We start from the raw sequence: 24,220 nt of genomic DNA on the forward strand, positions 1-24,220 counted from the left end.
CCCTGGGCCGAAGGTGGTGCCAAACTGCTGAGCCACCCGGGCTGCCCTCAAATATATTTTTTTAAAGTAGGCTCCACACACACCCAGCATGGAGCCCAATGCAGGGCTTGAATTCATGATCCTGAGATCAAGACCTGAGCTGAAATTAAGAGTCAGATGCCTCACTGAGTCACTCAGATACCCCTCTGTCCCATATTCTTTCACTCATTACCTATGAAGGATTCCAGCTTTATGGATACAGCTCACTGCTGAAACAATCTGAAATAGGTACCATACCACCATCTACAGAAAAAAAATAATTATATTTGGACTGGAAACAAAAAAAATTCCATTTAAATAAAGACACATACTAAAACAAACAAAACAAAGGAAACTGCAACCAGTGGTTATGATACAACATGACCTGACATCTCTTGCTTGAAGGCTGAGTAGGCAAAGAAAAGTGGTAGGGGTAAAAATAAAAAGCAGGTCATCATAAAAACGATTCCGATGTTATTATAAAATATGGGATGGTGAAGCAGAGTTGTGGAAAAAAAACGAAAAAGAACGCAAAAGTATAGAAAACTGGGCATACCAGTCTGCAGTAATAGAACCGGGGAAAGAAAGCCCATAGAGAATCATGATGTGGAGGTAAAGCGTTTAGGAAGCAGCTAGAGCTTCCCTGTTAGAGGTTTCCTTTCTCATGAATAGCAACCAGAGCCTGGAAGGAGTCTGAACAAAAGGAAAAAAACACTCTTCATTGTTGGAAGAGTAAATATAGGCCTAGAATGTAAGAATCACAACAATATACAATTCTAGGTTCCTTCCAAAGAAGCATGAATTACCTCTTCCTCAAACAACTTGTCCTTCTGACGAAGGATTTTGTCATACAGGTTCCCTCCTGCAATTAACAAGAGACAGGTGTGAATTGCTTCATAAAGATCAAAGCTTGGCTCCTGTAGCCACTAGGGTTTCAACAAGTGACACAAGGAACTGAAGGATTCTGCTTCCTCTCCAAAGGAAACCCCTTCTTTTCTCTTGGTTCTTTACAAAATTCTTCCCATCCTTTTGAGGACTGTATCCAAAGTCTTCTTCAAAGTTTCCCCTCCCTAACAAGGGAGGCTCAATACAAAAATGGGAAGTATGAGATTTTTAGAAAAGATAAGAACAAAGCCCATTCCTATATTATCCTAATTAGCAAAATACCTTGAAAGTCTTCAAAATCAAAAGATTTTCTTTCCTAGGACTCCTTTTAAAGGAAACTGCAATATTTTTGTAATAACTCTCTGGTGTGACTGTGACTACTAGAACATTTGGGTTATACCTGTGATGCCATGTTTTGTACATACAGGTGTTTCTCATTGACAATTTCCTTTTTTTTACTACTTCACACTGAAACGGTTTCCATAATTTAGGGTATACCCTAGACTGTTTCTAATCATTACTCCCTTTACTAACTCCTTCCTAAGGAAGAACTCTGAATTTGTTTCTCCCTTGCCTTTATCAAATAACAGACTACAAATGATCACCATTCATTTTACTTCCTACCTGCAACTATAACTGCTGCCTTAGCTCGCCTCAGTTTCACAATGCCTTTCCCTTTAAGTTAGTAACTCAATGTTTCAACAAATCTACCACTTGTTCTAGTCCCTCCTAACCACAAAGGAAGTTAGCTGCTTAGGCTTCTGCTATTTCAGAAATCTCTAATATAATCTTATACATTAAGGGTTGATCAGAACCAGCAACAATCACGGTACATAAGCCAAAAACACAAAAAGTTAGAAGTCTGGGATCTTTTTCTTAGAGATCTAAGTGAAGAATATGCTGGGACTTTTTTAGCTGTAGCTCAAGAAAGGGCTTTGAGCGTTCTCCTATGTAATAAGGATAAGAGCTAGTACAGTATGTATTAAAGATTTACTTCTATCCCAAGAACTATGATAGGGACTTTACATATTCATCTAATGCAACAACCCTAGAAGACAGATACTGTTTATTAATAAACTCATACTAAGATGAGGAAGCTGAGGCAGAGAAAGTTTCTTGTGCAAAGTTACAGAGTTAAGAAGTACTGGAGCTTGTGATATGGGTTTAGAGTCTATATTCTTAGAACTGAGCTAATACTATCTACAAGCAAAATGGTCCAAAGAAATCAGAGACCAGATAAATTAAGGCCATGCTTTACCATGTGCCATTTTCATTCAGCTATGAACTTTGAACCACTTTTCAGTTGGATAACTTTGGCTGAGTTAAAATAAATAAATAACACTCATAAGATTTCATTAATATTACATCAAGCCGTGCCATGCCACATGTCTCTTGGTGCCTAATTAGATGTCTAACACTAATGCCTAAAGTTAATTCATGTGAAAAAACCTTGAAAAGTGAATGTGAAATTCATCTGAACAAATAATTTGAAGATGGAACTATAAGCACAAGAATTTGAATATGCAGGGGAAAATCCCTTTCCTTATTTTGTAACTCAAAAATTCTCTAAGAACTATTCTCTTAAACTATTTGAGTTATTTCTCTTCAACTCTAGAAATCCACTTAAAATTTTTAATCAACGTATATGCCTTTTATTTTTTTCTCCCCCTCAAGGTACAAGAATGTCTTGCCAAAGGAGGGCCCATTGTATTCGACCTTACCGTTACAATATTCCAGCTCAATCAGCAGGGTGGTATTGTCCATGAAGTGATTGTAGTAGGCAATAATGTTGTCATGCTGCAGCAGCGCCAGAATAACAATCTCATTCAAGGCATCACGACGTTCCTTCTCTGACAGTCGGATCAAATCAACTTCCTTCCACACAACCAGTGAGTCATCCTACAACACAGTAATAGAGGTATCGTGCTTTTCTCTCGCTTGGCAGAGAATGAATCCACACCTGGATCTCTAAGTCTAGAAAGAAAACGTCCTAGATGGGCAGAGACTGACTCCTTTTATTTTTTCCTTTAAAAAAAAACAGGAACAGAATTTAAAGATTCTTCATACAATTGCGCATTGTAATTTAATGTGGGGGGAGGGGGGAGCAAAGCACTAAGATGCTGTTACATTGTTGCTACACTTAATTTGCATGATGTCAGTTTCAGGTAAAAATAGGAAAGGCAGATCTCTAAGATTCTATTGAGGGACATTATGACAACCTGCTAGTCATGATAAGCAGAAGTAGGGCTAGAATATTGGGAGAAATGGAGAGCTGGAGAGCATGGTTATCTATAGCTAGTTACAGTTCCTTGTAAAATGGTAATATTAAACTTATCTCTAATTTTATAAATTTAGATTTCTCTAGTGATTTCTGTTTATGGTTTCTGGATAGGAATAAGTGATGCCTAAGGGCTTAGAGTTCACTTCCCTCACCTGCCCTATGTTGCAACTCCTATAGCTCCTATAACTTTTGTGTCATGTGTTTCCCTCTATCCATGACAACTTATCTGCAGCTCCCAATATCCACTCCCTTTTACAACACCCAAATTCTTTACTGATACTGCTTCCCAGCCCTGGAGCATCCCCACCTAAATCATTCTCCCTATCCTTTAGAATGATTCTGCCAGAACTTTAAAACTTGGGGGTGGGGGGTTATCCTGATAAACCTTCTACTGTGCCTTTATTCAGTACAACCATTCCTTCATTTTCACAACTTACACTGGTATGATATTTGTGCATCCTTTCTCATTTATATACACATTCAACTTAAATGCTTTTTAAAAAAAAAAAAAAAAACTAATGGCCAACTTGTCTTTCCACTGAAATAAAACCTTCTGGAGAGAAAGGGCTGCTTCTAATTAAACCTTTGAGGGATCCCTGGGTGGCGCAGCGGTTTGGCGCCTGCCTTTGGCCCAGGGCGCGATCCTGGAGACCCGGGATCGAATCCCACATCGGGCTCCCGGTGCATGGAGCCTGCTTCTCCCTCTGCCTGTGTCTCTGCCTCTCTCTCTCTCTCTGTGACTATCATAAATAAATAAAAATTATTAAAAAATAAAATAAAATAAACCTTTGTAAATTCACAAACGTCATAAACATTTGGCAATATGAACAATGGTCTGCCATTTTTGGGAAGTATAATCAAATTTTACATAAACCAACCTCAATAATCAAGTTCAACATGATGGAAAGGCATGGGGAGAGGAGACCTGCAACTCTGTTCTAGCCCAAGATTTACTTCTAAGTGTCAAGTCATTTAAACATACTGTCTTAGTTTAATTATAAAACAGAAACAGCAATGCTCATCTTCTCCTTCTCATGAGTACAAATAAGAAAAACAGAATACCAACAGTAACCCTAAATCTGTACATTAATGTTGCACTAAGATAAAAAAAGAACACGAAAATTTTCTCTTACAACCACCCACCTCCCCTCCTCCAACTTTCGGCCTTAAAAACTATGCTAGCTTGGAACACACCCCAGAACTGCAAATGGATCATTTATGGGTGAATCATCATCACCCACAGTCTTCAAGTTTAAGACTTTAGTGACAAAGTCCAATTGATGGTTAGTTTTTGGAAGTAGTGTCAGCACTACAAGGCTTCAGATCAGTATACGTTCTGGACTTGGGGGGTCAGTGATCTATGAATCTCTTCAAAGGATGTGTATATATGCAAAGCGGGGCGGGGAGGGGCGGATTATTTTTACATTAGGTTTTCAAAGGAGTCCTTGCCTCCCCCTAACCCAAGTTAAGAAACAGTGGCTTAGAATATGCCAGAAACGTATTTCCAATTCACAAACACTGATGAAGAAAGTGACGAACCCAAGGATCTTCTAAAAAATCTCCAACTAGGTGTTCATACCTGAATTTAAAGATAGCGGCGAAGACGGTGGAATTGCCACTAACGAGGGAATTTTGAAGCTATGCCCCTCCTCTCCACCCCGACCTCGGAGAGCTATACACACGAGGGGAAGGCAGTTTTGACAACACTTCACATTCGTAGGCCACTTTAATTTAGTTTGCAAAGTACCTTCGATTCTCAAAATCAAACTTAAAAAAATAAAAGATTATTTTAGGGGGGTTATCATTAACCCCAATTTACAGATGGGAAAACTAAGGCTCAGAGAAGGTTCAACGCTTTGCTCAGTTCCCCAGGTTCGACAGAAACCATCAGTTAGTAAAATCGGGGATCTAAACTCCCGGCGCGGAGGAGCTGGAAGAGTGGAGAAGACCCTGAGACAAACACCCTGCGGCCACGCAAACCTCAGTGACCCAAGTGAGGACGAGGGAGGCGCCAGCCTCGGGCGAAGCCGGGAGCTGGTCGGGGCTGGAAAGCGGGGCGGCGAAGGAGGGGCTGGGGCGGCCGGAGCCGGGGGCCGCTACCTCTGTGCGGCGGTACAGCGTGGCCTCCCCGAAGGCGCCGCGGCCCAGGACGCGGATGGGGATGTAGTGCAGCTCCTCCTGCTCCGCCGCGCCGCCGCCGCCTCGCGGCCCGGGACCGGCGCTGGGCCCGGGGCCCGAGTCCCCGCCACCCCCGGACTCGCTCCCAAAGTCCGAGTTGATGGAGTCGCAGTGTCGCTCGTACTCGCCCAGCACCGACATGGTGGCGGCTGCGGGACCGGCCTGCGTGTCCCCAGCGGCGCCCGCCGGCGCTGGCCGCGCTACTGCTCTCCCCCTTCAGACGCCGGCCCGCGGCTCCGTCCGCCCCGCTACCCCGCGAGGCTCCATGGTGGCTCCTGCCCCCTGACCCGGAAGCAGTTCCGGGTGCTTCCGGCCCGGCGGGCTTCCCTCCGCCCCCGCCGGCCCGCTTGCTGCGTCCCCGGCCCGGCTCCCTCCCTCCCTGCTGGCGGGCCGCGCTGGCTGGCGGTCGCGGCGGGCGGGCGGGCGGGCGGCCTGGAACCCAAGGGCTCTGGCGGCGGCCGGGGAGTCGCCGACCGGCCTGTGGACCCGCCCCCGATCCCTGGCCAGGATCCAACAGCTCCGAGGTCCGGAGGTCGCCCCGTCGCATCTCGGCGCCAGGCCTATCTCGAGCGCAGGGATTCCACGTTGGACTGTGCTCGTTGTTTAGGGAGATACTGAAGATAACTGTAGTTAGCGGAAGTACTTGCCTCCTGTCATCTCAGCCCGCAGGCCCAGTCGTTGCTCCCAGAACCACCCTAGGTCCTTCCCTCTTCTATACAACTCCCCAAAATATTTTAAGTCAACTCTCTTTTCCCCGATTTAACATTCTTCTTCCGTGTATCTGTCCAAATCTTTGGCCGTCTGACCTCTTGCAACATTCTTGGAGCACGGGGTGCCAGTATATTTGAGGGTGGGAAATCTACAATAAGATGCTCTTAACCCTCAAGTCGCTAAGAGAATTGTAATACAGTGAAAAAACATGTTCCATCAGTTATTGACCTTGGGCAACTTTACATCTCCAAGCTTTTTTAAAATCTGTAAAGCTGTAGGTACATGACCTGTATCACAGAGTTAACAGCTAAGTTTTATTGAGTGTTTTGTTCCTAACACTGTTAAAGGTTGTCTTTCCTTGAGTCATCCCACTTAATCCTCATATTTTCCCCCAATCTACGGAGGGAACTGAGATAGAGAGATTAAGTAACTTGCTCAGTGTTACACAGCTAATAAGGGAAGTCAAACCCAGTAATCTGGATCCACATCTTTCAGAGAGCATGTCTTGAGAGTAAGAGAAAGTCATGTGGCTGGAGGCCAGGGTGTATGTAGGGCAGAAGCAAGAGAAGACAGGGCTTCAATTGTTGAGTTTGGCTTTCCTGTGGACAATAAAAAATTAATTGAAATTTTTAAGGAGGGGAGTATATGATTAGTGACTATCCTAATTTGCTGGGGAAGTCCCAATTCACGCCTTTTCCCCAGGCATAATAGAGCTTTATTTTGCTCAAGTGCCCAGCTCAGACAATAAACAACAGTCACTTTACATAAGACCAAAGATATATTTTCTTAAGAACTCTGTTAACAATGTGGAGGACAAAGGCTAGAAGCAGGGAGACCAGTTAAGAGACAATAACATTCTAAGAAAAGAAGAGGCACTGAATTATTTATCAGTGTGAGTGGAAAGGAAGTCCATATTTGAGAAATCATCTGAGAAACATTTATTTTTTAAAATATTTTAATTATTTACTGGAGTGAAAGATAGGGAGAGAAAGCATGAGGGGGGGGGGGGGGGGAGAGAAGGAAGCTCCTGCTCAACAGGGAGCCTGAATTGGGGCTCAATCTCAGGACTCTGGGATTATGACCCAAGCCAAAGGCAGTTGCTTAACCAACTGAGCCACCCAGGCATCTCCATCTGAGGAACATTTAGAACTTTATGATAAGTAGGGATATGGTTGATGAGGTAAATAAATGAGTCCAGGAGATTCACTTCCTGATTTTTAATGAGGTGGATAGTGATTGCAAGGAGAGGATAAAGAGAATTGGTAGAATGGGGTAGGGGAGTTGTGAAAGATGAATTCACACTCCTTTGACCTCTCTACAGCTCATCAATGACCCTTTTAAAGTATGATATCCTACACTCTGCAAAACACTCCACCTTGGCTCTGGATTGGAGTACAAAGGGACTGCTGTCTCCCTTGACCTGGATCTAGTACTACTATTAGTAGGGATGCTTAGGTTGCTCAGTTGGTTGAGCATCTGCCTTCCGCTCAGATTATGGTCCCAGGATCCTGGGATCAGTCCTCACATCAGGCTCCCTGCTCAGCTGGGGAGTCTGTTTCTCCCTCTCCCTCTGCCTGCTGCTCCCCTTACTTGTGCTGTCAAATAAATAAAATCTAAAAAAAAAAAAAAAAAAAAAAAAAGCCAGCCAGCCTGTGAATGTGCAAAGCACTTCAGGTTGACTCTTGGAAAGGAGCTTTATGAAAAATGTTCAACTGTAAGTAAAAGGAAGGAGAAAATGGCTGTAGTTGGGTTTTATATAGATGTGATGGGCAAAAAAGCAGTCCTGAGAGGTTCTGAACTGGGAGGGGTATTTTGAGAATGGAGGGTATGGGAGAGGACACTCTAGGAATCATTCCAATAGCAGTTTCCAAGAGAAGCTACAGAGAATATTTGGCTTACAGAACCCTATTTTACCTTTCTGAAGATGTTATTGATTATGATTATGTTTTTATATACACATCATATAGCTTACATATTTATAAAATATAATAAAACTGTATTAGCTCAAATAAACTTTATTCATCTCAGCAAATTATATATAACTTTTCTCTAATTTATATGGATACTTTGCCATACTTTAAAACTGAAGCATATGGAAGAATTATTGCTACTTCAAAGAGATACTCAAGAGTAACAGAAAAATACACCTAAAATGGTTTCTGCTAGCATTTATTTGAGAAAATTTACACAAAAATCCCCAATCCAACACTTACAAGTGAATCTGTAGAAATCCCACATGCCTCTGTCCATTAAACAAACAGAAAAATGGCTTATGACAGGAGTTTATGACAACAGTATAACAGCACTTAAACTGTATCATTTCTATCTATGTTATATATAGACTGTGTTGAAAAGGCTCAAAATGTTGGAAAGCAGGTAACATCCCCATTTTTAAAGCTTATTTGCTCTTGCACTAGCCCTCTATCAAAGGCAAATAATTTTTACTTTTTCAATAAAACCAAGGTGTTATCAATGAACTTTAAACTGAAAGCACAAATGTCTGAGTTGGTATTTCTGGCATGAGAGTAAAAGGGAAGGTCATGGAAAAAATACCAGTTTCACAGAGTCACATCTGTGAACAAAAACATCAGTAAAATAAAATATTCTCCTCTCCTATCTTATTTGCCATTTTGTCAAACAGAAGGATACAATCAAGTGAAGAACTTTCATTGCTTCTGAAAAAGGGGAAAGGCACCAGTCAGAAATATGAGTTTCTTACTAGGCTAATGGTACAGAATAGAATTTGACCTTTAGGCCTCTAAGACTGCATCTGACCCACAAATTCGGTTATTCTCTTCCCTACTTGGATGTGTCCTCTGTCACCTAGTATATGTAATATCACAGGTGGACTTTCTCAACATCCATTGTCCTCCTTATGGTGAGGATTTGGCTGCCAGGTTCTTAAAAGCTGTACCTATCAATTCCTACCAGCAGATGGCAATGTTACACAAATTAATGAAAGAACCATTCTGCCACTCTAGAGGAATTCTAGAGGCAAGAAGTCAAGAAGGTGGGAAGGGGGGACGGGGCTTTTGGGTTTACAGTAGCTGGAGCATTAACAGAACGGCCTGAGATTTTAACAATGTAACTCACTCCCTCTTCTAATTTTGTACTTTATCCTGGTCATCACAGCAGTGTTCTCCATTAATTCTAATACATTGCTTCTTAATTGCAAGCTATTTGCCCTAAGTCCTATAATTCTTGCCACTGCAATTAGACAAAGCCCTGCAACAGTCAGCAGGAGTTAAAAAAGAAAATTACAGAAAGGACAGACTCCTGTCCACTTTCCTAGGCAAAATGGAGAAATTTTCAAGTGACAGTATTTTTCATAACTTTTCATAAACATGGTCATTTGTATCCATACCTTTGCTTACTTATATTAGTAGAGGCCTTTGGGCACCTTATATTCCCATAGCAATTCTTCTTGCTGTGGTAAAGAAGCAACATTCATTTTCAAGTATTTATTCATAATCCTTCCAGATGTGGTTTTTTTTATACCCCATGTCTTAATTTGCTAGACAAAACATACAAAGACAGGAATTAAGTCAGTGACTGGCCATGTAGGAAGTGTTGGTAAATTTTACTTTCATTTTCCTTGCTAGAAGTTATGTTAAAAATTCAAGCAACCACATATCTGACAAAGTACTTGTATCTACTATATAAGGAAGTCTTGAAACTTAATAGTAGAAAAAATCTAATTAGAAAGTGGGCAAAAAGAATAGAAATAGTTCATTGAGGAAGATATATAAATGATAAATAAGCACATGAAAAGATGTTCAACATCATCTGCCATTAGGAAAATGCAAATTAAAACCATAAAGAAGTACTACTAGACACACCTATTAGAATGACTAAAATAAAAAATAATAACAATAGCAAATACTGGTAAGAATTCGGAGAAATTGGATTGGTCACCCATTGCTGGTGGGAAGGTAGAATGGCAGTTACTCCAGAAAAAGAGTAGGACAGTTTCTTACAAAAATAAACATGCTTAACCATACAACCCAGCAATTGCCCCCTTAGGTATTTCTCCCAGAGAAATGAGAATTTATGTTCACATGAAAACCTATACATGAATGTTCACAGCAGCTTTATTAGAAATGGCCAAAAACTGACAATGACCCCAATGTCCTTCAATGGGGGAATGGTTAAACAAATTGTGGTACATTCATACCATGAAATACTGCTGAACAATAAGGAGCAAGCTATTGATACATGCAACAACTTGGATGGATTTCAAGGGATTTATGCTGACTTTTAAAAGCCAATCTCAAAAGATTACATACTGTATGATTCCATTTATATAAAACATTCTTGAAATGACAAAATTAGAGATGGAGGACAGGTTAGTGGTTGCCAGAAGTTGGGGCTTTGGGGAAACGAAGGGAGGTGGCTCTCGTTATAAAAAGGGAGCAGTACAAGGGGCATAAGAGTTGGACTGTTCTGCATTTTGCGGTGGTGATCACACAAATCTACACCTGATAAAACTGCATAGAACTAAAACACACATAAATACACAAAAAAGGTTTAGGCAGTTGAGCACAAATATTTTAATTCTCTAAAATGAAGTCCTCTTTAGGAGTTATATACAGTTCAAAGCTCCTTTCTATGAGGTGTCCCATCTATCACCCTTTTAAGAGACATAAATTTATGAAAGGATATCACCAGAAGCTACCTAAACATTTCAGCTAAGGGTCAAGAGAAAGTGAAGTGAAAGTGTTTTCACACAGAAATCCAAAGAGGACAATCAGAATGAAACAAGTTCAACATGGTCATACAAACCTTGGTAAAAGAACTAGAGTGGAAGCCCAAGCTGGTGAGCAAGTAGGAAAAAGAAAGAAAACATAGTTCAAACAGGTAACAGGAGGAAACCTAGTATAAATGCTGGCTTTGGCATTATCTAGGTAACCCCCTATTGTTTGTCATAGGTAACTCTATTAATAATAGTCCTATTGTTGCAAAACCAGTCCAAATCCTACCAAGTTAAAAAGAAGTCCCTCATTGATTTGTTGGGTGTAGGTGGCAACCCATGGTCCTCCCATACCAAAAGAGATCAGTTCTGGCAAGAAAGCTCCAACGTGCCTTGATGGTGCTGTTGGTAGGATGCCTTAGATCAGGCACGTCCCAGTGATGTTCAGCTGGCTGAGATACAAGGTGGGAGGAGACTGGGTCTTTTTACTCAATCAACTTCTTGGCCTTGAAGAAACGACGCAGGTAGAAGACCTGCCAGGTGGCTAGTCCAATGAGGCAGAACATTGAAAAGATGCTGAAGTATAGGACCCGAGTGTTTGTTGACTCTAAAAAAACAAAAGTGTTATAAGGCTATGAAGTGAGGCTCAGCAGGCTTAACAGAGGCCAGGGGGAAAAGGCAATTAATTAACTTCATCTAGTCCCTAGACCTGTCAGTAGGATTTTGGATTGGCTTTTCTCAAAATTTCACTGTTCTATATATGAATGTTAAAAATTACAAACATTAGCACTATCAATTTGATACACAATAAGCTGAGAATATAGCCAACCACATATCACAGAAATTTCTATTCCCTTGAAAATATAACAAAGCTCATTTACCTGGAAAAGCAACAATACTGAAGTAAGTGATCATCCCATTCCCCCATCCCATTCGGCAAAACTGAGAAAAGAGATCTGTCTCCTTTATGAAGAAACAAGAACTGCCTTCTCACCATTGGTATCTCGCATCTCCTCCTCTCGCTTCTTCATGTAGGCAAAATCATTAACAATGGATTCTGAAAGGTCTTCTAGGCGTCTGAGCTCTACCTCTAAAGGCTTGAGCTTCTCAACCTTGGCTATCTGGAAAAGAAAGGAATCATGAATTCACTCCTTGAAAACACTGCTCTCTGGTCTAGAACAGGCAACAGAGGAGTCTTTTAAAAGTTTCACCAAATCCGGGGCACTTGGCTGGCTCAGTTGGTAGAGCATTCGACTCTTTATCTTAGGACTGTGGGTTTGGGCCCCAGGCTGGGTGTAGTAATTATTTAAAAATAAAATCTTTAAAAAAAATAAAAATTCACCAAACTTAAAATCTCCCCTGTTATCACTCTAACATATTTTGAAATCTGGGCATCTGCCCTTCTCCACAAACTGATCATGTGTTTCCTCAAACTTTTTTGATACTTTAATTTTGACTAAAAACTCCTTATAAGTATTATAATATAGTGGGCTATAAAGTAAAATGTTATTTTCCTAAGATTTCTGATTTTAAAGCACTTTACTTTGCCCTTCCACTCATGTCCAAGAAAAAAAAACAATATTATCAGTGTTCTCTATAGAACTCCCTACCTTTTTTTTTTATTAATATTTTATTTATTTATTCATGAGAGACACACAGAGAGAGAGAGGCAGAGACATAGGCAGAGGGAGAAGCAGGCTCCATGCAGGGAGCCCAATGTGGGACTCGATCCAGGGACTCCGGGATCACAACCTGAGCCGAAGGCAAACGCTCAACCACTGAGCCACCCAGGCATCCCAACTCCCTACCTTTTCTTCTCTTTTGTCCAATTCACCTTCTTTGTTCTTTTTCTGTTAATGTTAACAGAAGTTAATATGGGATAAACAGGAAGAGTTTAGGGTGTTTTGTTTTCTTTGCTAATTTGATATTCCTCATTGAACATCTGAAGTTATTTAATATGAAAATTATTTAAAATAAAACTAGAAACTGCTGTTAAAATAGGGACATAAAAATTAAGTTTATATTTAAGGTACATTAAAGTGTGATGAATTTGCAATGGTCCACCTAAGTTTTCTTTCACTGGATGTACATTTTCTGATATTTGTAAAATGTTGGCTAGAGTTAATGGTGTGATTGATAGCCGCAAAAACAATGAAGCTAACTGACCGTAAAATTTAACTAATGGTTAGTTAATGCATTTAGCTAACTCTCCTAGCTTAATGCCCAAATGCCAAATTTTGTCATTAATATCTGCTGCTTGATCTAGTATCTAGCCACAGAGCAAAGAAATTCCCCAGGAAAAAGATTTCAATTCAAGAGATATATAATAAGCTGAACTTTAGTCTGTTTAACATTTTCCCTCCTGCTCTATACTTTCGCCTCCAAAGCTTCCTGAGATAGTATAAAAGCAATGGCATGAAACTTCTTTAGCAATAAATGATTTAAAGTTTTCTATATAGAAACTTGTAAAAAGAACTGCAGATGAAACTATAGCCATGCCTCTGCCAGCTGAAAATATTATTTTTAAAAATTACTTTGAAGACTACTTGTAACCCTTTCCACGTTTTCTGCAAAATGACAATAGGCCAAAAGCCCCAAACCTGAAAAATGATGATGGAATTAAGATAAATTTGGAAATCTTAAAAAAAAACTTAAATAGGGCAGCCCCGGTGGCAAAGCGGATTGGCGCCGCCTGCAGCCCGGGGTGTGGTCCTGGAGACCTGGGCGTCAGGCTCCCTGCATGGAGCCTGCTTCTCCCTCTGCCTGTGTCTCTGCCTCTCATGAATAAATAAATAAAATCTTTAGAAAAATAAAATAAAATAATAACATAAAATAAAATAAATAAAAAATAAAATAAATTTGGTATTGAGGATGGCCTTTGTAGATTACAGACCAAAAATCTCACTCCTAATCTTTTTCTTTTCTGATGTTTCATTTATTTTTTAGTTGTACAAGCAACACATAAACATTTACATTTAATCTAAATCTAGAGATCAAAAAAATGTACAAAGCAGTCTTTTTAAAAAAGGAAAGAAACATTTTAAGACCTTAACAATAATGCTTTCTTGAGTGCTTACTATGTGCAAGGTACCAATATAAATGATGATCTCTGCTCCTAAGAAGCTCACAGTCTGGTGGGGAGGCTCATATAAAAAGTTACAACCATAACATAAGGCATCGTGTATTAACTCCTACAATAAAGGTACACATTAAAAGTGGAAAGAAAATAGCACAAGATTAATCATAGTTGGAAGGATAAAGGAAAGCTAACAGAAGTGGGCGAGGCAGGATTCACAAATATGCAGGATTTTGAAAGCGATGAGAAAGGCATCCAAGGCTGAGGGAACTTGCATATCAAAACATGGCTGTGTTTAGATCATATGTAGTCTGATGCGCATGTGTGTATGTATGTGTATGTGCACACTCGTGTGTCAACACACATACATGCTTGGGGGAGGGTGGTCAGTAATAGCAAATGAAAGGCTCAAAAGTTAGGGTGGAGCTAAATTGACAAAGAGGATGAAGAAGGTAGTATAATGAATTAGACCTATCAGTATATCTCCAGAATGCGTAATCTACTTTAGACCTTACAATCTTTTTTTTTTCTTTTAAAGATTTTATTTATTTATTTATTCATGAGAGACACAGAGAGAAGGACAGAGACATAGGCAGAGGGAGAAACAGGCTCCTGGCGGGGTGCCTAATGCGGGACTCAATCCCAGGATGCTGGGATCACGTCCTGAGCCAAAGGCAGACAGACACTCAACCACTGAGCCACCCAGGTGCCCCTATACCTTATAATCTTGCTTAGTCCTCATGACCTTATATAAGGTGAATATTATTATTCCTAAATTTTTCAGATGAGGAAAGGAAGGTTCAAAGTGTTAAGTAACTTGCCCTAGTTCTGAGCTTGGTAGAGCTGAGACTGGAATTCAAGTCTGAGTTTATATTTTATTCTGAAGGTACTAAAAATTTGATGGTGGAAACTAGCAGACCACACTAAGTTTTTTGTGGTTCAAAAGTGAAGTGATCAAGCTATATTATATTAGGTCACAAGGTTCTGCATAAGTTGTCCAGTTTATTAGTCAAACTTCCTTGGTTTCATATTGCTATTATTCTAATTTTTACAGACTAATAGAATAAAAATTTTAAACAAACTATCATTACTATTCTCAGGAAGACCCTCTTCGTTTGCCCAGGACTAAGTATTCAATGAGTATCATCAAGATTGATATCATAGTCAGTATAAAAAGATAATAAGAACATCCGTATCAAAATCCCCAATAACTGTTGTTCTGCTCTTCTGAACATCTGATTTAATGTTCAAAGTGTCTGTAAGAATGTGAAATTATACATGTTTCATGGTGGCAGGCTATTATTCCAGTCTACTTCTCTCTTCTTAGGCTGGAAGGATGATTTGTATTTTGCCAACAGCTTAATAAAAGCAAAGCCTATTTGACAATGTTATATACCACAGATTCTCCACTAGAGGGTAGTAACGTAAACTGTATTTAGGCATTAAATGAAGACTATCAGAGCTACAAGGGACTTCATTCTACAAATCAAACTGTATCCGCTCAATATATCCAAATCCTATCTATCTCTCAAGCCTTAACCATGAAGCTTCCCTTCACTACTTCTGTCCACACCGATGCCCTCTTTCTTAAAGTCCTATAGCACTTAGACTGTGCCACATCATTAACACTCAATCGTACACTGTCATATTCACATTGTTTTGATTTTTATCCTTTATCCCCCACACTAGTTTGGCTCTTGAACTTAAGGAAATTAATACAATGTATACTTTGTATAGCATGCCCATTCATGCCTTCTTCAGAAAGGCCAACTTTCTCATAGCAATAGGAATTACTTTTGGTCCCCTGAAGCAACAAGGCTTCCTCAGACCACTCTGCATCTACCTTCACCCACCACCCAGGACAAAGTCTTCCCTACCACACTATCACTCTCGTCTGTAGTGGTAGGGACTCCTTGGAAAAGCTACAAGTCAGAAAGCCATTTTCTGCCCATGTAAAACACCTCCAAAATCTTGTGAAATTACCCTTCTTAAGGTATTTCCAAATCTTCCACTCCCTTAGTGATGATTTGAACCTAGGGTTCAGAGTCATATAATTGCACCAAGGAAAGGTTTTAACTCTGAAAAACTGCTTCTTAAAGCACACGTGGGAACGAGCCTCTAGAGAATTGCTAGCCTGTTTTCCTTGTTGGAGCACCGAGACTCAAGAGAAGTTTTTTGTGGTAAGCCAGATTCAGTCAAATTGCTGTTACCTCCACAGTCCCCACCCCAGCCCCCCAAATTTTAGAAGCACAGCAGTAACAGTGGACACCATCTAATCTAACACAGTCAAGATAAAGAAGGCAGACCTACACCCAAGAACAACTCTTGTGTGGGGAAGTATGTGAATCACAGACCTCTTCGTAGAAACTAAGATGGTCAAGAATGGGCCAAAATAAGGCCAATTAATACTGCCAATCTTAGGGCTTTATGAAATTTAGGATGATCCTATTTACTCTGTCATAGTCAACTTCTAGAAAGGATAGAAAGAGGGAGCCAAAATTACTGAACTAACCAAACTATGTGTCGGGTGCCTTGCCCATATGTTATTTCATTTAATTCATGTCGAGAAAGGGATTTTGGATCTAGTATGCAGAACTAGAGTTCCTCCCCTCCTAAGGGCATTCAGAAAAGTAGAACTTTTGGAAAGTCTTCAGCTGTTGCTCCAACAAGGGCAACAGAGTTTCTGGTATACATGTTGATAGCAAATGACATACTAATAGAACCCACAGGCACAACAGGATTTTAGTTGTACTGAAAATTTTGACATCTACATCAAGAAGGGAACATATATAGAGTCCCAGAGTTAGAGGATGTGTCAGCAACTTCTTTGTGGGATAGTTATTGCCTTCATTTCCACAACTGCAGGATTAGATAATTGAGTCTTTGCAAACAGCTGCTCTAGTTCATGGACCACAAAAAAAAAAAAAAAAAAAAAAAAAAGGCTCAATTCATACTGACTCTATAAAGATGTGCCCCTCTTCATTGTAATGGGCAGAAGACAGTGTAAAAGGTCCTCAAAACTCAACAGAGATCAAAGTGCTAATATGTGAGGACACACCAAACTCTTTAAACAACCATTCTAGCTTCCAAAATATTAGCCTACATTTGTATTGTTTACATAGCAATTTCACATGCACTAATTAAGTAAATCCTCCATAACAATTTAGTAGGTATTGTAGTACTGTGTCTAGCTACTGAAACCCTGACTACTACTATTAAATTTTACAAAACCACAAGGGATTTCAGAATCATGACGCTCCCAACTGCGAGGGAGAGATACTTTGGATGTGAAAAATTAAAGAAATGTGCCACCTCCTCTAAGCCAAACCTTAGGCCAATAGGCTCAAATCCTCTGGAGATAAAAGCTCTCTATTACCTCAAGGGCCTGAAATTAAATGCCTCAAAACCTCTACATATGTTCAGTGTTCTCCGGTAATTAACCAGAGAACAAGTGCTTCTATTATTCATGTTCTTGTCACAGGCATTTGTTGAAAGACAAGTAACGGTTATTTCTAAGCAAGATTCAAGGGAGCCTAGCCACTGACTGAGGAAAGGGCTGGTCTTTGGCCTACGTCGAAACCACTCCTCTGTCTCAGTTTGCTGTGCCTTTTTGGGGGAGGTGGAGGGATTGGTGGTAAGATCACCAAAGAAAGTAGTAGCAGGAGTTACTTGGTTAAGAAACAGAATTTAGAGCTGTGTTGTAACCATGTGCGTAATGACATGCTTAGGACGTGCCAGACTTCCAAAGCAGGAAGCAGGCAAAGGAAGTGCTGTGGTTTCCTTTCTGCTAGGGATTCCCCTCTTGGGTTAAGCAAAAGGTCAGGGAAGATAAAGGCCCTTCCCCAATGTCAACAAAGTCCAAGGATGACAGAAATTCCAGGAGGAATAGGAGTTCTAAAATGCTCCGTGACAGTGATGCCCACATTATTTTATATATAAACTCAATAATGCCCTCTCTTTTAGAGGGAAAAATTACATCTAATGTCTAATCAAGTGCCCTATTATTTCATATAATGGTAGCCATCATATTTGGAAGAAAAAGTTACAACCGGTAAAATTCCTTATGGTAGGAATTCAATGCATGCTGACTTAAGAGTGGCTTCAAGTTGAGGACACTGCAGCAGTCACTGAAAAATGAAAATCGGGGATGCCTGCGTGGCTCAGCGGTTGAGAATCTGCCTTTGGCTCAGCATTCTGGGATCTAGTCCTGCACTGGGCTCCCTGCATGGAGCCTGCTTCTCCCTCTGCCTATGTCTCTGCCTCTCTCTCTCTCTCTCTCTCTCTCTAAGATTTTATTTATTTATTCATGAGAGACACAGAGAGAGAGAGAAATAAAACATATTAAACATAAAAAAAAAATCTTTAATAAGAAAAAAACAAGAAAACTGAAATCATCTTAGCTATTCTTCTACCTCAAAATAACTACATTTTTCTTTATACCTTACAATGACATTTTAACATATATTATCTTATTTAAATATAATTATGATTCTTCTGAATCATCAAAGTTTAAAAAGATTATATTTTTCTTTTTAAAAAAGATTTTATTTATTTATTCATGAGAGACACAGAGAGAGAGAGGCAGACACACAGGCAGAGGGTGAAGCAGGCTCCCTGCAGGGAGCCCAATGCAGAACTTGATCCAGGCATCCTTGGATTCCAACCTAAACCGAAGGCAGATGCTCAACCACTGAGCCACCCCGGTTGAGCCACCCCGGTGCCTCTGAAAGGATTATTTTAATTTACTCTTCAGTTCATCAAATAAAGAGGCTCTCTTGCTTTCTTTTTTTTTTTTAAATTTATGATAGTCACAGACAGAGAGAGAGAGAGGCAGAGACACAGGCAGAGGGAGAAGCAGGCTCCATGCACCGGGAGCCCGATGTGGGACTCGATCCCGGGTCTCCAGGATCGCGCCCTGGGCCAAAGGCAGGCGCCAAACCGCTGCGCCACCCAGGGATCCCAACTTTCTGTCTTTTAACTAAACTAGCATAGACACAGAAACAAGCAATTCAAAGTCCCTGCCAGAAACTGTCTTCTATTCACTACCTCTACCGCATCCCTTGCTCTTGTTGATCACCTATAAATAACTCAGCCTCGTGTTGTTCCATTGAATATCTAAACTAAGGAAAAGAGGAAAAACCTAAAGAGCAGCAATTCTGGTACTACTTCCTGTTGCAGAATTAGCTGGTCATTTCCAATCTTCTTCCATTTTAGTCTCCTTTCTAGGTCCTGATCAAAAATGGAGCAACTTTCTCTGGGTCCGTCAGTCCTAAAAAATTCTCTTAAATCATTTAAATCAACTTTCCTTTATTTAGTTTACATTCTTTAAAAACCATTTACATTTCCTGTGCCACACCTCTTCTACATACCTTCAAGGTACCATTGTAAAAAGACTGATCTGGGTTAAAATACTATTAACTTTCTGTGAAGATCCATCCTCCAGTCTTAAGTAGTTCTCGTGCTTTTGTTCTTTTTTGGGGGGGAAAGATTTTATTTATTTATTTGAGAGAGAGAACGTGCATGTGCATGCATGGGGGTGTGGGGGGGACAGAGGGAGGGAAAAGCAGACTCCCCACTGAGTGGGGAGCTGGACACAGGGTGGAGGTAGGGGTGGGGGCTCCATCCTAGGACCTTGGGATCATGATCCGAATTGAAGGCAGACACTTAACTCACTAAGCCACCCAGGCAGCCCAGTTCTTGTGGTTTTTAAAAGGTGCTCTCCATTTGAAGAACCATTTTGTGATATCTTTCATAATAGACAAAAATGGCTCAGAGTCCCCTTACCCTTATCCTATGCACACCTCCACCTCCCTAATAAATGTCAATTTTTATTACCTATAATACTTCCTGTCAGCAAAAATGTTTATTCATTATCATCATTCCTAGTCTCTTGCAGTTTTTGCTTCCATCTTGCTCTTTAAGTTTCTTAGAGTGTGAAATTATTTTATTAACTAGAAGCTACTTTTGACTATGGTGTTTCTCAAAGACAGCACAGTTGTTCAAGTCTAAATAGCACTGAATCTATGTCCCAGAAATATATATATAGCTGTCAGTCTGGGAATAAAATCTTTAAGAACTAAAAACACGTTGCTTTTCTTAATCTTGGACATATAAATGAAGTCGAGCTTTTAAAAAGTATAAATAGAGGCACCTGGGTGGCTCCGCGGTTGAGTGTCTGGCTTTGGCTCAGGTTGTGATCCCGGGGTTGTGGGATTGAGTCCCGCATCAGGCTCCCCGCAGGGAGCCTGGTTCTCCCTCTGCCTATGTCTCTGCCCCTCTATGTCTCCCATGAATAAATAAATTAAATCTTAAAATAAAAATAAATAAAAAGTCTAAGTATACACCTTGTTTCTGTCTCAAGAGCACTAATGGCATATGCTTGAGTGTTTTATCTCACCAACATTTCTATGGGATAGTTGGTTCAGTCATTTGGCACTACCAGAATTATTGTTCAAGGCTGTTAACACAACATTTTGTATTAGTTAAGATTGTAGCTGGTTGTCACATGACTACTGAGAAAACAAAAGCCTTCTGGGCAAAGCACAGCCGGCTGGCCTGACTAGGTCACAGAAACCTCCCAGCACAGCACGCTACTACTGGCTGTTACAGAAGGACATACCTCTTCATAATTTTTCGCCTCCACTCCGTGTTTCATGTCTAGAATCACGAGTTGATCAGGTATCCGCCCTGTTCCTGAGAAGGAAATCAAAAGATTCATTGTGTAGAATATTTAAAATTCCGGGAAATCACCCACCCACCCTCCCTCTCTCTAACCCCTACCCTCTCAATAGAGGGAAACAGTCGCAACTCCTCCCCCTACTCAGCTGCAAAAAATTCCTGGCTCTGGCTAAAATCACAAGCATTCCAGACAAAGCCTCTGTGTGGGGTGCCAGAAAGCAACAAGAACATGCTGCTGGCAAACATCTCTGAGCAAGCAGGACACAAGACACTGTAGCTGGTACTACAGAGGAACAGAATAGCAGAAGAGACAACATACACGCTTACTGAATCGGGAAATAAAATTCAAGTCAAAACAGTACAAAAATGAGTGGCATATAGACCAATAGGTGGTAGGCACCAACTAAGATTGAAAAGGTGCATTTCTACATCTGGAAAGGCTGTCCTGTCAAATTTTGGAAAAAAAAAAAAAAAAAGGATTACTGGGTATATGGTAAGCTTGGATTTACTTAATATAAACATGAGTATTGAAAACAACACAGGATTTAGCTCATATTCCACTTTAATTCAAACATTTTGGTCAATGTAAGGTCATTTCCGTAGGTTAATAAAATATTATAGGACCCACAAAACACTTCAAAGAGAATAGCCCAAGAAAAATTCTTGTAAAGGAGAGTACAATTTTCAGGGATGCTACTTAGAGAAATGTCTATTTGGGATACTAGGGCCAAGAAAGCTAGGGTCATATTAGAAAAGGTAAACTGATTCAGCTTGATCAAAAAAGAATTTAACCTTAAATCATCAAATAGGAGAGAGGGAAAAACTCCAGAGTCCCAAAATTGCTCAGCCCCAATCCCCTGGAAATCACCTGATTATTTATGAAATAAAAAACTGCCTGCATGGAATTAGGAGTTTAGTGAAACGGTGCCACTTAAACATTGGAGCTCTTGAGACTACAAGCCAGAGAGAATGGCACTATACTCCACCGCCTGAACACTGCAGGTTTCTGAAATGGACTAAAGTCAATTCAATAACTACTGAGAACTCACTGGGTGCTAGAAATGTACTGAATTACAATCTCTGCCTTCAAAAATTCGATGGGGAGCTAAGACAAATAATTGTAACAGCTACAATGAAAATGCAAAGCAGTATAAAACTTCAAGGGAAAAAAAATCCATTCAGATAATCCCAGCTATGGAGTAAAGGTTAGAGAAATAAAGGGATTAGTTGTGGACAGACTCCACTAAAGAGAAAGCACCTAAAGACAAGGACAAAGTACTCTGGCAAAGGCTCAAATATTGAAATGAGTATGGCATGTTTAAAAGACAGTGAAGTTCTTTTGGATAGATCAGAAAGATCAACTTGAAAGCAACAGAGGGTCGCATGGTTGGCTCAGTTGGTAGAATATGTGGCTCTTGTCTTGGGGTTGTGAGTTCAAGCCCCATGTTGGGTGTAAGGGATTACTTAAAAATTAAAAAAAAAAATGTAATGCAAATTTAAAAAAGAGGAGAAAGAGAAAGCAACAGAAATAAGACTACATAGGTAGGACTAAGAAACTAAGTCACAAATGTCTTCTGAGCATGAAACTAGTAAGTCTCCTAAACAAAAAAGAAAACAAACAAAGTGGCACCCAGAGAAGCAGGCATCTTTTCCCAAATCCAATGTGTAGACCTGGTCACTGCACTGGTCTTTAAGAGACACAGTGCAGGTTTTTGCTTCTCCTTCTTCATTTAAAAAATTATGAAACTGAACCAGTTCACAACCCTACCTGGTCCAAATGATCAAGATATTCTCTCCCTAACAGGGTCTTCCCACCATCATTCTGTTGCCACAGCAAAGCATTAGCATTATTCAAACACTAGTGAAACCACAAAACCACAGACCTCTGGCTATTCTCAGTCTAGACCATACAGTCTCTTGCATAGACCAGCTAGCTTATTCCCTTAGCTGACATCATAGCCCTAAAGGGTCCCTTTTATTAAAAACAAAGCAAAACAAAAAACAACAAAAAACCCACCAACCTTCTCTGCATTTTTCTGTTAAATGGACAATCTTTTAAAAGGTGCTCCAAAGACTACAAGGTATCACATTGTTCCATATCAAAATAAATGAAACTAGAAGTTGAGTGCTGACTATACAGTGTATGGATACATTTGTACATATATATACATGTATGTATTTTTTTTAGGAGGGGGAGAGGCAGAGAGAGAATCTTAAGCAGGCTCTACCCATGCCCAGTGCAGAGCCCAATGCAGAGCTTAATCCCAGGGCCTTGAGATCATGACCTGAGCCAAAATGAAGAGTTAACAGCTTAAGCACCCTGACACAATCCATGATTTAAAAGATTAGAGTTCAGGGCAGCCCGGGTGGCTCAGTGGTTTAGCGCCGCCTTTGGCCCAGGGCCTGGTCCAGGATCGAGTTCCACATCAGGCTCCCTGCATGGAGCCTGCTTCTCCTGCTACCTGTGTCTCTCTGCACCTCTCTCTCTCTCTCTCCTTGTATGTGTCTCTCATGAATAAATAAATAAAATCTTAAAAAAAAATAAAAATAAAAGATTAGAGTTCAGATTTGTGTGGTGGCAGATATAGAAGATATTTTGAAAGAAGTATCAGTATAACTCAATGATAGGCTGAAAAAGGCAAAAACAATTTCAAAATGTGAGCCCACGTAACTGGAAGGATAGTAGTAACATTGATTAAGAGAGGGGAATTAGTTTGAAAGGGAATCTTGTGAATACAGTCTTCTACATCTTAGACATCTTGGTTTTGAGGAGTGACACAACCATGTGAAGTGTCTAGAATATAGTTGAGACATCCTGGAAACAGCATAGGTGGAAGCACAGATGATATTGGTCATGAAATCACCATTAAAATTCTTTTTTTTTTTCAATCCATTATTCCATTTACTTCTGGCAAATTCCCTTAGCTTTTAGGCTAACTTGACCAACTTTAGATCAAGGGAGTCAATTTTTGATTAACTGTCAAAAGCAGCTGGTTCATCTGCCATTCCTGGGAACCTACTGGCACTGCTGGCAAAGATGCTTGCTCTTCTTCTTGGATCCTATGTTCTGAACTTTCTACAAATGTAAAACTGTCAGGAGTCCTTTTGCTACTACACGGAGGAAGCCTGAGACTAAAATTAAATGGAGACAAGGAAAGGAAGCACTAAGAGAGGTAGAGTTCCAATGATACTGTTAAAACCCCAAGATGAAGCTGTACCTTGGGTCAGCATCACGTTGTAAACTTCCCAGTTCAGAGAGTCAAATTTCTCTTTAAGGTAGTTTTGAGTTTTGTTTTTATGTCCTATAGGACCCTTTTGGGCTATAGCCCAAAACTGATGTAACTGTTGTAACAAATATAACTGCATACAGCTTTGAAAAGGCTAGTGTCTTTTAAACTAATGAATAGGGAGTAAAAAGGAATCTGCCTTTAAAAAAAAAAAAAGATTTTATTTATTCATCCATGAGAACACACAGAGAGGAGAGAGAGAGAGGCAGAAACACAGGCAGAGGGAGAAGCAGGCTCCATGCAGGGAGCCAGATGTGGGACTCGATCCCGGTCTCCAGGATCATGCCCTGGGCTGAAGGTGGTGCTAAACCACTGAGCCACCCGGCTGCCTTTTCACCCATGATTGAACACAGAAGCCATCAAGTAATCAGTAAAAAGGTATTATGGGGTCTTGGCCTTGAGATGCACAGAAGAAT

At 40.3% G+C, this 24,220-nt stretch overlaps 2 protein-coding genes across 3 annotated transcripts in view; both read right to left on the minus strand.

Moving 5' to 3' along the window:
* Positions 1-5,647, minus strand: part of NEK9 (NIMA related kinase 9) — a 38,690-nt gene extending 33,043 nt beyond the window's left edge. Inside the window, exons 1-4 of one of the 2 annotated variants that reach the window (XM_026008626.2) lie at positions 5,285-5,647; positions 2,625-2,802; positions 825-880; positions 212-282 (exon numbers count right to left, since the gene is read on the minus strand). In XM_026008626.2, the coding sequence (XP_025864411.1) occupies positions 212-282; positions 825-880; positions 2,625-2,802; positions 5,285-5,503 (524 nt within the window). In that variant the 5' untranslated portion in view covers positions 5,504-5,647. Of the gene's footprint in view, positions 1-211; positions 283-574; positions 674-824; positions 881-2,624; positions 2,803-5,284 lie in introns of those variants that run through there. The other variant, XM_072762052.1, reaches the window with a different exon arrangement.
* Positions 5,648-8,226: 2,579 nt separating this feature from the next.
* TMED10 (transmembrane p24 trafficking protein 10) overlaps positions 8,227-24,220 on the minus strand; it is a 36,272-nt gene continuing 20,278 nt past the window's right edge. Inside the window, exons 3-5 of the mRNA XM_026008628.2 lie at positions 20,459-20,532; positions 11,758-11,884; positions 8,227-11,370 (exon numbers count right to left, since the gene is read on the minus strand). Coding sequence (XP_025864413.1) covers positions 11,249-11,370; positions 11,758-11,884; positions 20,459-20,532 — 323 coding nt within the window. The 3' untranslated portion in view covers positions 8,227-11,248. The remainder of the gene's footprint in view (positions 11,371-11,757; positions 11,885-20,458; positions 20,533-24,220) is intronic.

The sequence above is a fragment of the Vulpes vulpes genome, chromosome 6 (genome assembly GCF_048418805.1).
Source record: "Vulpes vulpes isolate BD-2025 chromosome 6, VulVul3, whole genome shotgun sequence".
NCBI classification, from domain to species: Eukaryota; Metazoa; Chordata; class Mammalia; order Carnivora; family Canidae; genus Vulpes; species Vulpes vulpes.